The following is a 15,532-nucleotide window of genomic DNA, read 5'->3' as shown; positions in this document are numbered from 1 at the left end:
CAATCCCTGTGTCCCTGCAAAGCTCTTAAACTTCATACTTTTGTAAATTGATGTTCTTCACCCACTTCATTTTGTGAATTTGCAGTGCAATTTTAGAATCATTGTGTAGGGATTATCTAGGACCTGTCTATAATACTATGATGCATTTAAATTTAGATTCCTCGTAATGGTGCTTATCTCTGATTCTGAATCACTTTTCTCATTGTTGATCCTCTTTTCCTATGTACTCATATGTTCATATGCCATTATCTATTTCCCAGTAGAATATCCTTCCTTAATAGCTGTTTTTCTTTTTTCTAGTTGCATCCCAAATGGCCCTATGCATAAATTTCTGTTTCTCCCTTCCCTCCTTGATTAGTATTGAAAGAATGGCAGCTTGGTACAGTGAATAGAGAACTGGCCTTAGAGGCAGAAAGACTCCAGATCAGGTCTCACTTCCAACAGAAACTAGCTCTTTAACCTTACACAAATTGCTTAGCTTCTTTTTGCCTTAGGCAGCTCTCTAAGGCTATATGTTATAGACCGGATGTTGACCTGAATTGATGGAGGGAGTTTTCTTCACCAGAGAATTCCTTATACCAATGAAATAACAAGTCTAGTTCATGTCCCTGTCCCTTGTAAAATTAAAGGCTAAGATTAGATATGAAATCAAAAGGCCTAGAACATGTAACTCTGAAAAGCTTATTATTATGAAAAGGCTTCCATCTTGTGTTTATCTTTTCCACTTGAATACAACAGGATGGAAAGAAAAACTGCCTTTCTTTATCAGAACATTTATCAGTATATTACATAATATTAATCTATTTAAGTATTTCATATTTGTGTAAATATATAAATGTTCCACACATTTATATAATATTCATATATTATACGTTCTTTCCAGGTTTTGATAAGTATAACTAATAACAGACCTTATGATTTGCAAAAATACTTTGCATATATTATATTCTCAGTTGTAAGAATTTGTACTTCATAGCTTCTCTGAGAAGTAGGTACATTTTATAGATGAGAAGACTGAGACTGAGAAAAGTCAAGTAAGTTACTTTTCCAGGTTTACACAGCTTACTAGCTACTGAAGCAGGATTTGAATTTAGGTTTTCCTGACTTCAAGTCAAATAGTCTACTGAACCACCTACTTGCCTAGCTTGTTTTGCTATGGACTTTATAAGTTAAACCCACTGTTCTCTAAAATTTCAAATTATTTTAAATTCAACATAGCTAAATGTACAGTATTATGATTTTTTTGTCTTTTAAAACAAGGGTAAGGATGGTAAAAAAAACAGGAAAAATAGTACAGTTGTGTTTTTTGGTATTTAAAAGAACAGAAACTATTTATTTTATTTGTGAGATGATTTAAAATTGAAGAGAAAGAGTTTCTGGGCAATTAATAACAAAGTTATTTATTAGGCTACCTTATAATCAATAAATTGAAGGTCAGGTTTCTCTTGGTAACCAAAGAAACCTAATTGAGACCCTGAATACCTTAAATATTTTTTTTGAAAGGAAATTCCCCTGACAGGAGAAACCAGTCCTGATTAGTGAACAATTAATGAGAGGATGGGATATTAATGAGGAAGTTTAGTTAAAAGCATCCAGCTTAGGGCCGCTAGGTGGCTCAGTAAGAGAGCCGGTCCTGGAATTGGGAGGACCTGGGATCAGTTCTGGCCTCAGATACTTAACACTCATACAAAATAACTGGCCATGTAACCTTGGGCAAGTTATTTAACCCCAATAGCTTAAAAAAAAGCCTCTAGCTCTTCCTGCTGAGAACTTGAGTTGATCATGAGACTCAACCACCTCCAACAATCTGGACAAAGGAATCCATCTCTAACAGACCACTCTGGTTGATTTTCTCTTTCATGAGCTGGTTTACCCTAAACTCCAATGGAGTGTCACAATTATATGGACTTAATGCTTTAGAGCTGGAATTCATTTAGATTGGATTTTAATTGTACTCTTAAGATAAGTAAAGTGTCCTAGTTGGGTGCAGTCTCACCCAAGATTGAGGAGAATGTTCCTGCAGGATGTGGGCAATCTCATTTGTCAACCTTGTACTTCAGAGACTGACTGACTGACGTACATGGACTAGTTGTTGAAGGAACAAATAAAAAGTCTGCATCTTAATTAATAGTGAGTTACTAATATAATAGAAAATAGTTTCTCTTATTTTAAATATTCAAAGTATATTGATTATACAAAATATTCAACAAAATTCAACATATATTCAAACTATTACATAAAATCCCCAAAATCTGAATGGAAGACCAATATAGTAATACTAGAAAGAGATACTAGAACTCATAGCCACTGTGACTTTGATTCTAAATTTCATATAGCCAGCTCCTGAGTGAATTAAATTGTTTCTGAGGTAGACCCCCTGACTTTACAATTTGAAGGTAGGAAGATTGACTTGTTTCTCATTCTCTAAGAAAAAAAAAAGACTTTCTAGTCTTCTAGCTCCTTCCATTCTCTAGATATATCCCTTATTCTTATAGCAGTTGAGTGTTAGAACTCATCCAAAACTTAGATACCACCTATTTCATCCATTTCATGGTATTCAGGGAATCAAGATTTATCATCATTTAAATAAAAATAAAAAAAATAAAATAGTTATCTGAGGCAGTGATGGCAAGTTAAACTATACTGAAGTTTTAATTCTGATTTTAAGTATGCAATATTAATGAAATACCACATTTCTTTATTAGCAGAAGGAATCATAGACATCAAGTTTTACATAGCCAGACCTGATTTGCACTCATTGTACTTTGAAACTAGTACATTCTGGAAACCTCTGCTTCCCATGCCTAGGACTCATTGCCAGAGTATAATGGTAATGGAATTTGAAGATCTACCCTGTCCCTTAATAGGCCAAATGTAATCACATGGAACCAATGGTGGGAGGAGCTTGCTGAAAGGATGGAACAGGAAGGGTAGAGCAGGAAGGAGCAGAGAGAGTACATTAGCATAGCTGGGAGCAAGCAGAATAGTGGCAAAGCAACTAGCATGAATGAGAGAGGGTCATTTTCGCTTAAGGGAGACTGTTTTGTTTTGAAGGCCTGATGGAGGAAAGGCTTGGCGATGTTGCTGCTCTCTGCATTGGTTATGTGCACCAACTTCTTGGTTGCTATGATGGATTTGAATTTCTGGTGTTCTGTCTTCCAGGTGGGGAATCTGTTACATTTTGTGATTCAGAAGTACACCAGCATATTCATAGCTGCCATGGGCACTGGGAATATTGCATTGGTGTTATACAAAGAAAGGATGGGGAAATACATAGAGAAAGGGAAAGAGCAAGAGGAGGGAAGAGTGGGAGATTGGAAGGCAAGGGGAGGATTAGAGGGACAGGATAGGGGAGGGGGTAAGAGAGATATATAGAGACAGAGAAATAGATATAGAAAGGATGGTTTATTGGTTAGAGGGTGCCCTGAAGTCACAGAGATATGGTTTTAAGTCTTGCATTTTATCTATGCTGGCTATGTGTCCCTGGGCAAATCATTCAACCTCTGTGCTTTAGGTAATTAAATTAGAACTATAAGTTGCAGGGAAGGTATTAAACTGCATTGGTAAGGGGCATTTTCTTACACGGAAGTTCCCTGCCAGAATGATTTTAGTTTCTAACATCAGCAGTTCAAAACTGTCCACAAAGAAAGTATCCATTAATGTTAATTGATTTTTGATGCCAAAATGTGCTCAGATTTCAATGATCATTGATTAGGTGAAATAATGTTTAAAGCCTTTTTTTCTTTAAATAATAAAGGGTAAATTCATATAAGGTGAGCTCTTTCATAACCTTTACTGTTATATTATTGTATCTGTGTATTGTATCATGTGTATAGTGCATATGTACTATGTAATATATTATCTTTTAGTGCATATTTATTACTTGAAAATTATACATAGTGCTAGATATCATGGGGGAAAATGAGTGTCAGACACAATCCTGGTTTTAAGGGGCTTCCAATTTGTTGGAGGGACAAAAGACAGACATGTGGAGTTAAATCATAGTGAATAATTAATAGGCCAGAATAAACATAGAATCAACTTCATAAGATCATGTGTAAGAAGTTGAGAGGTGAATTTTACTGAAAATAATATGGTAAGGGTTTAGAAGGATTATTACAATGATCATTTTCTTCTCCACATCCATTAATTTATGAGATTTCAAAAATAACCACACATAATTGACACATATCAAATCTCTTCACAATCACAGAACAAGCTTCTCTCAAAATGTTTTTGTCCAGGTGTACAGGTACATGAAGTACAGAGGAGAAAAAAATCCATTAGTGGTATTCAAAGTGGTGAAGAAGACAAGGGAAAAGATGATAATATTAAAAGTTTCATTACTGATTTTTCAAATGTTTATGCCTCAGGTAAGAACAAAGGGATCAAATGACTTTCCTCTTTGTCACTTTTTTTGTGATATAAAAGAATCTCAATATTTGTATGTATATTGCTGAGAGAAAAGAATATATTTTATGTAAAATCATAGGGTGCTCCATCCATTCCTTGCAGAGGGGAGGTAGAACTATGGTTACAGGACACTGCATTATACTGTCAGATTCAATTGTTGCATTGTTTTTTCCCCTCTTTTCTCTGTCTCCCTTTTTTCTTTCTCATTTTCTCTTTTTCTTTGCTTCTTCCTTTCTTTTTCCCTTTCTTTCTTCCTTCCTTATATCTATCTTTTCTTTTCTTTTCATAGGAGATGGCTCTCTGAGTAAGGAAGGACATACTCATATATTTGCAAGTTGAAAAAATGTAAAGAGAAGATATCCATAAGATTTTTTAAATTTAAAAATCATGCCTTGCAAATTATTTTAAAAGGAAAATCAGCCAATATTTCTTGGAAAGATAATCTGTTCCCATATTCACCCCTTTACATATTGATCATGAAGAGCTAATAAGGCATGACTCAAATTCAATTACTAAATAATTGTCTATTAAGTGTCTGCCACATGCCAGACACTTGAATGGTCCAGATGTTCCCATTGCATGGAGTAGACAGAACAGAGTGGATGGGCTGCTTGAATGTTGGTCTCAGACTAGTTTTAGAATTCTTCTGTTACAGTATGTTGACAAGACAAGAATGCATCAATGAATGTTACAATTCAGAATTTGTCTAAACTTTTGGTCTCTACTTGATATGTCATATGCCACATGTTATACCTAAACAATAATTACTAGTTCAATTGTAAGGAATCTCTGATATATTTTCTGGGGAACTATTGTTAACCTAAGTCTGAAATAAAATCTTGATATTTCTTTGAGTTTTTACATAGATTTATTGCCATCTAAACATGGAGGTGAATTCACAGAACACTTTTTGCTAGAGGTGGTCGACATTCTCCTGCATTATATCAGAAAAACTTTTGATGAGGAAAGTAAAATACTGGACTTCCATCACCCTCACCAACTTCTTGAAGGTTTGGATGGGTTCAACTTAGAACTGTCTGACCAGCCCAAACCACTGGAACAGCTACTTGTTGATTGCAGAGATACATTAAAATATGGAGTTAGAACAGGTGATATGTAAAACCAGGAAGGTACATTTTATACTGGGAAGTTTTAAGAGTAGAGTATACCTAAACTGGCATACTACCACTGTTAAGTTTATTACCAAATGTACATTTTCAGGAAATCTGAATATATATCTGTATGTATGTATGCATACATATACATATATGCCTGCATATACATGTTTGTATATAATTTCATTTAGCATTAAAATAATATTACTTGGATATTTTGATGGAGCTATGGTTTCATCAATATATTTGCTTACTCCACCATATTGACCTATTACATTACAGACCTTTCTAACCTGTACTTTTGTTTAGAAGGTAATAACAATGACTTTTCTGATTCTTTTTATTATTCTTCATAATTTTCCATAAACGTTTTATAGTGAATCTGACCAATATTATGAGTTCTAAAAATATATATTATTAGTTTACAAAACAAGTGAAATACATGAGCTAAATGTTTTTTTAATATCTCAAATATCTCTGCTTTCATCAGTGTGAGATACTTCCTTCAAGGGGATTCCCTTCTTAAATACTTATTATAACTGCTTTATGATTTGTTTGCTAAGTCTTGTTGAATTAAAGGAGAACCAATGAGGTTATGTAATGAAATAGATAGTCAATGTCAAAAATTAGACCTTTATTCAACTTGATTTTTAAAAATGTTTTAAAATGAAAAATTAAATTATACATCAATACCTTAGTTAATAATGGTGCCATAATGTAATGTTCTCATTAAATGAATTAATGTATTTATATAATGGGACTCCCTGGGGTGTTCCAGTATCTTTTGAATTCTAATGAAGAAGACATGGGGAAAAATGATCTTTTAAAGCCTTACTCAACCCTGTCAAATGTATAGTGTTAACTTATAAAAGTCTAAATGAAGTGATTTTTTTTCAGTGAGATAACATTTTCCAACAACAAAAAATCAAGTTTTTATTTTCTCTCCTTCCTGCTTCCTGCCGTCCTATCCTCCAACCCTTAACGAGAAAGAAAAATAAACCTTATTTACAACATATGCATAAATCCTTCTAATATATAACATGCATAGTCAAACAAAACAAATTCCCATGTTCTCCACATCTAAAAAAAATTTTTATTTTGCATCTTGAGCCCATCACCTCTCTCTACAGGTGAATAGCACTCTTTGATTTAATCAGTTGGTTTAATTTGAATAGTTTTATTAGGTTTTTCATTGAATTTGTCTACACTCATCCTTGCTTTGTTTTCCCCTCTTTGTTGTATTTAATTAAAATTCCCCCCTCCTCTAAACTTTATTTTGTTAGCTTTTTAAAAAATTTTTCTACACCTTCACAAGGATTTCTTTTCCTTTTTCTCTTAATTCTCTTTTTCTTCTTCATCTCCTCCTCCTCCTCCCTCTCTCTCTCTGTCTTTTTCTATCTGTCTAGATCTCTGTCTCCCTTTCAGTCTGCCTCTATCTGTCTCTGTCTCTTAGTCAATTCTAAATGTATATTCTTTGATTCATAGTCTGGATGCTTATTTATATGGATCCTTTCTCAGAATAATGTTTTTAAATGAATAAAATAAAATGCACAGAATTGCAAAGAAAATAGTTGATTTGGATTGCAATTGAAATACTTTAAAACCTCAACAAAACAAACAAGCAATAAGTCATTGGTGAAGAAAAAGGTGAAGGAACCCCTGATCTGAAATGACATTGTAGCATTTTTCTCCATGTTTTTGCACAGCTATACCTCAATATCTGGAGTGCCTTCCTTTTCATCTCCACCTCTTAGTTTCTGACATTCCATTCAAGGCTCAGACAAAATGTCAACTTTTATAGGAGGCATTTCCCATGTCCTTAGCTGCTATGTTTTCCTCTCTTAGAATACCTTTCATCAACTCTGTGTATATCTTGTCTGTGCCTAGTTTTAGCATGTCTTCTTCACTACAATTCAAAATCCTTAATATCAGGGACTGTCTTTGCATCCCTAGCATTTAGCTGATGAAGTTTTTAATGCCTTGCCTCCTGATAACATGTGTGATGCCTCTGGGCTGTGGTTTCTTTCTAGGACACCCTCGCTTTTTTAATCAGCTCTCCAGTGGCCTTGATATAATTGGATTGGCTGGTGAGTGGTTGACAGCTACTGCAAATACTAACATGTAAGTGGGTTTTCATTACCCTCAGATGCCTTCATAATGAATTCATCAAACAAACTGATTTCTTCTGAAGCTATATTTTTCTATGCCCAAAGTAGCCCCAGAATCTAAAAGTACTATCCTCTGGTGTTATTGGGAAAATCATGAATGACAGATGGGATACTTGAGACACTGAAACCCAAGAAATAGGTCTCACTTCTTTTTTATTGTGACATCAGGGTCCTCCTTATGCTTGGAAATTCTCACCACCTATTCCATTGATATCCTAATCTGCCTGCTCCACAGTTTGTGCAATCCATCCTGATACCTGAGATATTCATATGAAGTCACTGAAGCAGTCAGTTACCAGATTTTCAGGGGTCACAACTCCCTGAATGCAAAGTACATCTCCAAAATTGGTTAACTTGAGCTTCAGTACCCAAATAATCCCAATGTAAGATAGTAAGTCAATTTATCTCCCATTACCTGACAATACATCTTATAGTGTCCAGAAGGCAGGTAGTCAGTATGTTTGTGGAATGAATGAAGGATTACTGAATGAAATGAGTAAATGAATATATAGGAACATGTCACAAATATATATCCCTTGTCATTTTGTCTTAAATAATCAACAATGATGATATATCTCATTTTTCTCTGAAAACCCTCATTACCATGATTCTCCATTAAATTCAGGCTAATTGTTCTACCTAAGGGCAAAAAAGCAAATAAATAATGATTTGTGAATAAATAAAAAATTTTCCCAATTGCATGAACTACCTGTAGAGCAGCTTCATTCACAAGTACATATAAGACAGATGGTACATATGGACAATACCATAGGTATAGGACTGAACAGAAGGAATCAAATAAGATAAATTGCCTTTGGGAAATTTTAAGTTGGTTTTTAAAAAATAACTTCTCACTTCTCCCTGAAATAAACATATATCTTCTTAACATAAACATTTTTTGGGGGGACAGTGTATGGCTTCAAATTATAGCATACTACAGTCTGCCAAAAGTTGATGTTGATGGTTAGCCAAAAGGCAAGGGAAAATTACATATGGGAAAGAGTGTGCTATAACATTACCAAAGAGAAAATTCATGAGAGAAGCAGTGTGATGGGTATCAACAGAGGAGTATATGGCTAGAAAAAAATGAGGCCAGTCATGTAGCAAAAGCAAAGAAAAAAATAATTGAAAGACTGAAAGCTCTATCAGCAGCCACCTAATATAAGAGGCCAAGAAGAAGGTCCCTATAATAATGAGTGGACCTCTTCTGGAGCATAAGAAAACATGGACAAAAATCACATGTATTGATGAGGAAGGGATGGATTGTGACTTACATTGCTGGAGAGAATGTCCTCATAGATAGCTGTATCAGAAACAATTAGTAAGGAAGAGCAACTGATGTGATGAATTCATTTGCAGTTCTCTTCATTTGTAGGAGATGCAATCAGGCGTAGTGAATAGAGACCTGGCCTTCAAACCACAAAACCTGAGTTCAAATGTTGTCTGTGAAACTTATTGGCTGTGTGATCTTATGTAAGTTATCTAACTACTCATTGATCCAGGCAGCTCTCAAAGACAAAAACTTGCAGGGAAAACATCTACCTGAAATGGGAGAGGGGTTTCCATTACCCAGATTGTACAGCTGATAGACTCTTGAGACTGGATTCAGGAAGACCCGAGTTTGCAAATGATTTCAGATATTTACTACCTTTATGACCTATGATAAGTCACTTAATCTTTAATGTCAATTTCCTCATTCATATAATGGGGATAATAGAACCTGCCACACAGGTTTCTTATGAGGATCAAATTAGATATTTGTAAAGTGCTTAGCACAGGCCTGGCACTTAGAATGTTCTCCTTCTCTCTTCCTTCCTCCCTGTTTCCTTTCTCTTATTTCTTTTTTTCTCTCTCTCCATTTCTTCCGGTCTCCCTCCCTTCCTCTTTGCAATAAATTGCTTTAATCTTCTTGCTAGCATTCTGTTTATATTATGTAACCAAATTCCAAAGCTCCCAGGTCAAGGAGAAAATATTTCAGAAAGCCAGAAAGAAACAATTCAAATATCATAGAGTCATAATCAGAAAAATAGAACATTCAGCAGCTTCTGCATTAAATGATCAGGGCACTTGGAATATTTTATTCTAGGTGGTAAAGTGTCTAGATGTACAATAAAAAATAATGTATACTGGGGCAACTAGGTGGTGCAGTGAATAGAGCACTGGCCCTGGAGTCAGGAGGACCTGAGTTCAAATGCAGTCAGACAGTTAACACAAAAAAATGTGTGACTTGGGCAAGTCACTTGACCCCAATTGCCTTGCCTTCCCTCCAAAAAGCAAAAAAAAAAAGAATAATATATCCAGAATAATATCCATATTCTTTAGAGAAATTGGTCTAAGGTTTTCTTTCTTTGTTTTTGTACTTCTTACTTTAGTTATCAGCACCATATTTGTATCATAAAAGGAATTTGTCTATTTTTCTGAACAGTTTATATAATATTTGAATTAATTGCTCTTAAATGTTTGGTAGAATTCACTTTTGATTCCATCTGCATCTGATGACTATTTTTTTTCCTTAGGGAGGTGATTTTTGTCTTGTTCAATTATTTTTTTCTAAGATAGTGTTATTTAAGTATTCTATTCTCTCTTCTATTAATCCAAGCAATTTATGTTTTGGTAAATATTCATCCATTTCACTTTGATTGTTAGATTTATTGGCATGTAATTGAGAAAAGAGCTGATAATAATCGCCTTAATTTCCTTTTCATTGGTAGCATTTTTTTTCTTTTTTGATAATGATAATTTGGTTTTCTTTCTTTTAAATCAAATTAACCAAATATTTATCTATTTTATTATTTTTTTCTAATACAACCAGATCACATATTTTTTATTTATTTTTCAGTGTTTTACTGCTTTCAATCTTATTAATCTTTCCTTTGACTTTTCAGGATTTCCAATTTATTTCACATGTAATTGAGGATTTTGAATGTTCTTTTTCTATATTTCTTTTTTAATTGCATGCCCAATTCATTTGTCTACTCTTTATTTTATTGATTTAAACATTTAGAGACATAAATTTTCCCCAGCATCTCATAAACTTTTGCATGTTGTCTCATTGTTGTAATTCTCTTTAATAAAATTATTTATTGTTTCTATGATTTGTTCTTTGATCCACTTATTTTTAAGATTAGATTATTCAATTTCCAAACAATTTTTATCTATGTCTCTGTGGCCCTTTATAAAATATATATTTCATTGCAGCATGATCTGAATATGATGCATTTAATAATTCTACTCTTCTGTATTTGGTTGTAAGGTTTTTATACCCTAGTACATGGTCAATTTTTTAAAGGTACTTTCTACAACTGAGGAAAAGGTATACTCCTTTCTATGCCCATTCAATTTTCTCCAGAGATCTATCATATCTAACTTTCAAAAAAAATTATCCATTTCTTTATCTTCTTTGTTTTTTAATTTTTTGTTAATTTGTCTGGTCTGAAAGGGGAAAGTTGAGGTCCTCCACTAATATAGTTTTATTATTTCTTTCTGCAATTCTTTTAAGTTTTCCTTTTAGAATTTGGATGGTATACTATTGATGCATTACCTTTGATATTACTTAATTGTCAATGGTACTTTTTAGCATGATGTAGTTTTCCTATGTAGCTTTTGTTAAATTAGGTCTATTTTTCCTTTTGCTTAGTTTGAAAACCTGATTGAAAGCCCTGTTTATTTTTTGTTTGTTTTTATTTTACTTTAGCTGAAGCATAATAGATACCCCTCCAGTCACTTATTTTTAGTGTGTGTGTGTGTGTGTGTGTGTGTGTATGTGTGTGTTTCAAGGATGCATCTTGTAGAAAATGTTTTGCCAGATTCTGGTCTTTAATCCATTTTGCTATCAGCTTCCATTTTATGGTTGTTCAAACCATTCATATTTACAGCTATGTTTACTGTGCAATTTTCTTCATCCTATTTTCTCCCTGTTAATCCTTTTCTTTCTCTCTTAGCATAATTGATTCCACTCCAGCCCCCCCCCTTTTTTTACTCTGTGTGTGTTGTTTTCTCTTTGAATTAATTCTTTTTTTTTTTGCTATTGTTCTTTTTTTTTTTTTGTAGGGCAGGGCAATTATGGTTAAGTGACTAGCCCAAGGTCACATGGCTAGTAAGTGTTATGTGTCTGAGGCCATATTTGAACTCAGGTTCCCTTGACTCCAGGGCTGGTGCTCTATTCACTGTGTTACCTAGATGCCCCTCTTCAATGATTATAATAAATAAAATAAAGAAAAAGAAAATAATTATTGCACATTTTTCCATTTGGCCATTTCTTCTTTTTAAGGAGTTCCTTTCTTCAGTGAATTTTTGTGCATCTTTTAACTCTTTGGTCCATTCTGTTTTTTAAGGTGTTAGTTTCTTCAGGGTTTTTTTTTGTGCTTCATTTACCAAACTATTGAGTTTCTTTTCATAATTTTGTCATATCACTGTCATTTCTTTTCCCAAATTTTTTCATCTACTACTCTTTTCATTTTTAAAACCCTTTTTGAGCTCTTCCAGGATTTTTTTGGGGGGGAGGGGAATTGTGTCTAGTTCACATTTTTTCTCTTTGAGGCTTTGGATGTGGTTTTGATTTTTTTCTTTCTTTCTCACTTAATGTCTTGATGTTCCATGTCACCACAGTAACTTTCTTTGACCCAATTCTTTTGTATTATTGTTCATTTATTTTCCTAGACTTTTTTTTCACTTTTAACTTTATGTTAAACTGGGACTCTGCTCACATGCTAGAGAAGGCACTGTTCCAAGTTTCAGGTTTTTCATATTGCTCTTCTCAGACCTACCTAAGGTGGGGTGTCTGCAAATGTTCAATTCCTTGCACGTAGTATGATATAAGGAGATGTGTTATCATTGCTTTCCTTGCTTGTATACTATATATAACCTATGATCAACAAGAAGAACTATTCTCCTCCTTGGAACTTTGACCAGTGTTCCTACTCCCCCTGGGGTCACAAATCGTAGGGCACTAGTGCTCCTCTTTTCCCTAGGTCTGTGACCTGAAATGTCATTTGGGCCATGGGACAGAGGTCTGTACCCAGGACCAATAAAAGGTCCATCATAATCTTTTTTTGACCAGTTGTCTGACCCCCTTACCATCTTCGGGCCTATCACTGATGCAACTGCCTACAAGGTCTACTGCTGGCTTTCCATGGTGACTAACGCTGTACTACACTATTGACCTGATCACCACATCCATGAGACAGATCTTTCTTGCTGACACAAGTTGTCTTAGTACAGAAAACTTTTTCACCCTGTTTTTTTGTTGCTCCTGCCATTACACAATTTGATTTGAGGTGTTATTTTAAAGTTTTTTGGTGGGAGTTTTGAGAGAGTTCAGGGGAATTGCTGCTTTTCCTCTGCCATCTTGGCTCTGGCCCTGTTCAGCTGCTTCTGAGTGAAGAAAGGCCCTTTAGGGGTAGAGCATATTAGGGGCCACTAAGACCACTATCTAGATTTTCCTTCATTGTCTTAATGTTGTGTCTATGAAGACAAGAATAATCTCCTGTGATTTTTATAATGGGACAATTGTCATTTAGGTGACCATCATTCTGAGATAGCTTGTTATGACTCATGGCTATCTTCCATAGTTGAAATTCAAAAAAGAGCATAAGTGATAAATTTGTTTCCTCTTCCAAGAACTTTATCTGGTACTTGATCTTTACATATCTTTACAGAAAGACCATTAACTTCCATAGTCTGACATTTGTGTTTATTTTTTGTTGTTGTTCAGTCAATTTAGCCACATTTTCTTAACATTATTTGGGGTTTTCTTGGTAAGATACTGGAAGGGGCTGCCATTTCCTTCTCCTGCTCACTTTACTGATGAGGAAACTGAGGTAAACATGTCTAAGTGACTTGCCCAGGGTCATATAACTAGTAAATGTCTTGGGCAAGAATTGAACTCAGGAAGATGAATCTTCCTGACTTCATACCCAGAGCATTCTATCCACTGAACCACCTAGCTGTCTGCTTTAGTGTGGATTACAATATGCAGAATTTTTTGTTCTTTATAGGCCAATATAATGTGAAGAAGGATATAAAAGACAGTTGGTGTAGTTGATAAAATTCTATACTTAGACTTAGGAATATTGAGTTCAACATCTGCCTCAGAGTGTAACTAGCTTCGAACATGTTATTAAAACTCAGCCTCAGTGTTTTCATCTATAAAATGGGCATAATGATAGCATCTAGTTCTCCTATTTGTTCTGAGGAGCAAAGAAGACTACATTTTTAAAGTACTGAATTCATCTTCACTGTGAATTTCTATTATGATATCCCTTTGCCAAAACAAACTTTTGATAATAAGAAAATTGATCTCTTGACTCATGGGCTCTGCTGCCAGGTTGTTTTGAAGCAAATCATGACTTTTTTTAGGACAGTGCCTTTGATAATTAGGAAATGGGATGTGATGAGTTGGAAAAAAAGGAAAGCAATATGCTGTGTCAGAGTTCAGGATTATAATAGGTGACAATAAAAAGAAATATCTCACAGAAAGGAATCTTAAAAATCAAACTGAAACAAGTCAGCTAGATACTAATTTATAATTTTTTTCATGAAGAAAAAAGGAAATTGTTTTGGTGATTATTATTAATACCATTGGAAAGCTTATTTTTCTACTTGATATTTCATAAGCAGTTACCTAACAATAAGTAGGACTAAAACTATCATAAATTCAAAAATTATAATTAAAAATAAGTTGGACACATGACTGCTGCTTATTGTTTTTTCCTTTTGAGGGGCAGTGTAGCTTTGTGGAAATTACAGTGAATTAGAATCAGGAGATCTGATTCTGAATTTTGTTTCTGTTCTTTGCTGTCTGACAGTTGGCAACTCACAATAATTATTTAAATCTTCATTTCCTTATCTTCCAAAAGGAAGGATGATAATGCCTCTAGAACTTACCTCATAGCAGCCACAAGCTTCAAATTGGATAATGTATTTAAAGTACTTTGTAAAACTTAAAGTATCCTATAAACAAGACATTACTAGTACTTAGTCATTGCTAAATTTGTTGTGTTTCTTCTCGGATCATTTTAAAGTCTCTTTTAAGACAGTAGGAGGCATTTTAAGATTGAGGCACAGGGAATTTGACAGGGGTAATGATATAATTATACTCATAAATCTGGTTTATGAAGCATATTTGATAGTTTAGAGAATTACTATTCTCTAAACTATCAATTTTGCTTACACCTATAGTGGAAAAAGAGAAGAGACAGATTATTGGGTGTTAAGCTTCTTCATAGCCGTTTAAATATAAAAAAGAGATCATATGATATTATTATTATTTTTAATCTATCAAACCATACATTGTGTAATCCTGCACAGTCAATATAGGAGGCAGTGATGTAAATAATATTGGTCTTAGAGTTAGGAAGACATAGTTTTAAGTCCTGTCTCAGACAGTCATTAAATATCTAATCCTGGGCAAGTCACTTTCAGTCTCAACTTCCTCACATATAAAATGTGGTAAAAAAAAAAAAAAGTAGGACCAACCTTTCACATTGCTGTGAAGATTGACTAATATAACTTATATAAAATACCTTGCAAATGTTTAAGTGCTATGTAGATATTAGCCATTACTACAGATGGTGCTCATTTTATGCATGTGTAGCTTTTAATGCTATTAGCAATTTAATTTATGTCATATTCAGGTTTACATATGAAATATCCCCTGTATTTATTGTCATGGAAACGATCCTCCTCAAGAAAATGCATGAGATAATTGGTTGGGGAGAAACAGAAGCTGATGGAATATTTTCTCCTGGTAAGCAGAATTTTTAAGGGCCAGATTAAATCATGTGTGATGGGGTATAAAAAGAATGTCTTGATTTTTATATTTAAAGAGTGAAATTT

General features: G+C 34.0%; 1 protein-coding gene across 1 annotated transcript in view; it reads left to right on the top strand.

Annotated features, from left to right (window-relative positions):
• The first annotated feature begins 3,059 nt into the window (after positions 1-3,059).
• LOC138171308 (glutamate decarboxylase 1-like) overlaps positions 3,060-15,532 on the top strand; it is a 43,406-nt gene continuing 30,933 nt past the window's right edge. Inside the window, exons 1-5 of the mRNA XM_069100764.1 lie at positions 3,060-3,162; positions 4,245-4,373; positions 5,280-5,522; positions 7,559-7,649; positions 15,331-15,443. Of these exons, the coding sequence (XP_068956865.1) occupies positions 3,060-3,162; positions 4,245-4,373; positions 5,280-5,522; positions 7,559-7,649; positions 15,331-15,443 (679 nt within the window). The remainder of the gene's footprint in view (positions 3,163-4,244; positions 4,374-5,279; positions 5,523-7,558; positions 7,650-15,330; positions 15,444-15,532) is intronic.

The sequence above is a fragment of the Petaurus breviceps genome, unplaced genomic scaffold (assembly GCF_028583685.1).
Source record: "Petaurus breviceps papuanus isolate PSGF00001 unplaced genomic scaffold, PetGlider_PUasm1.0 42, whole genome shotgun sequence".
Taxonomy (NCBI): domain Eukaryota; kingdom Metazoa; phylum Chordata; class Mammalia; order Diprotodontia; family Petauridae; genus Petaurus; species Petaurus breviceps.
Note: the sequence above shows the minus strand (reverse complement) of the source record. Positions and strands in the feature narration are given on the sequence as shown.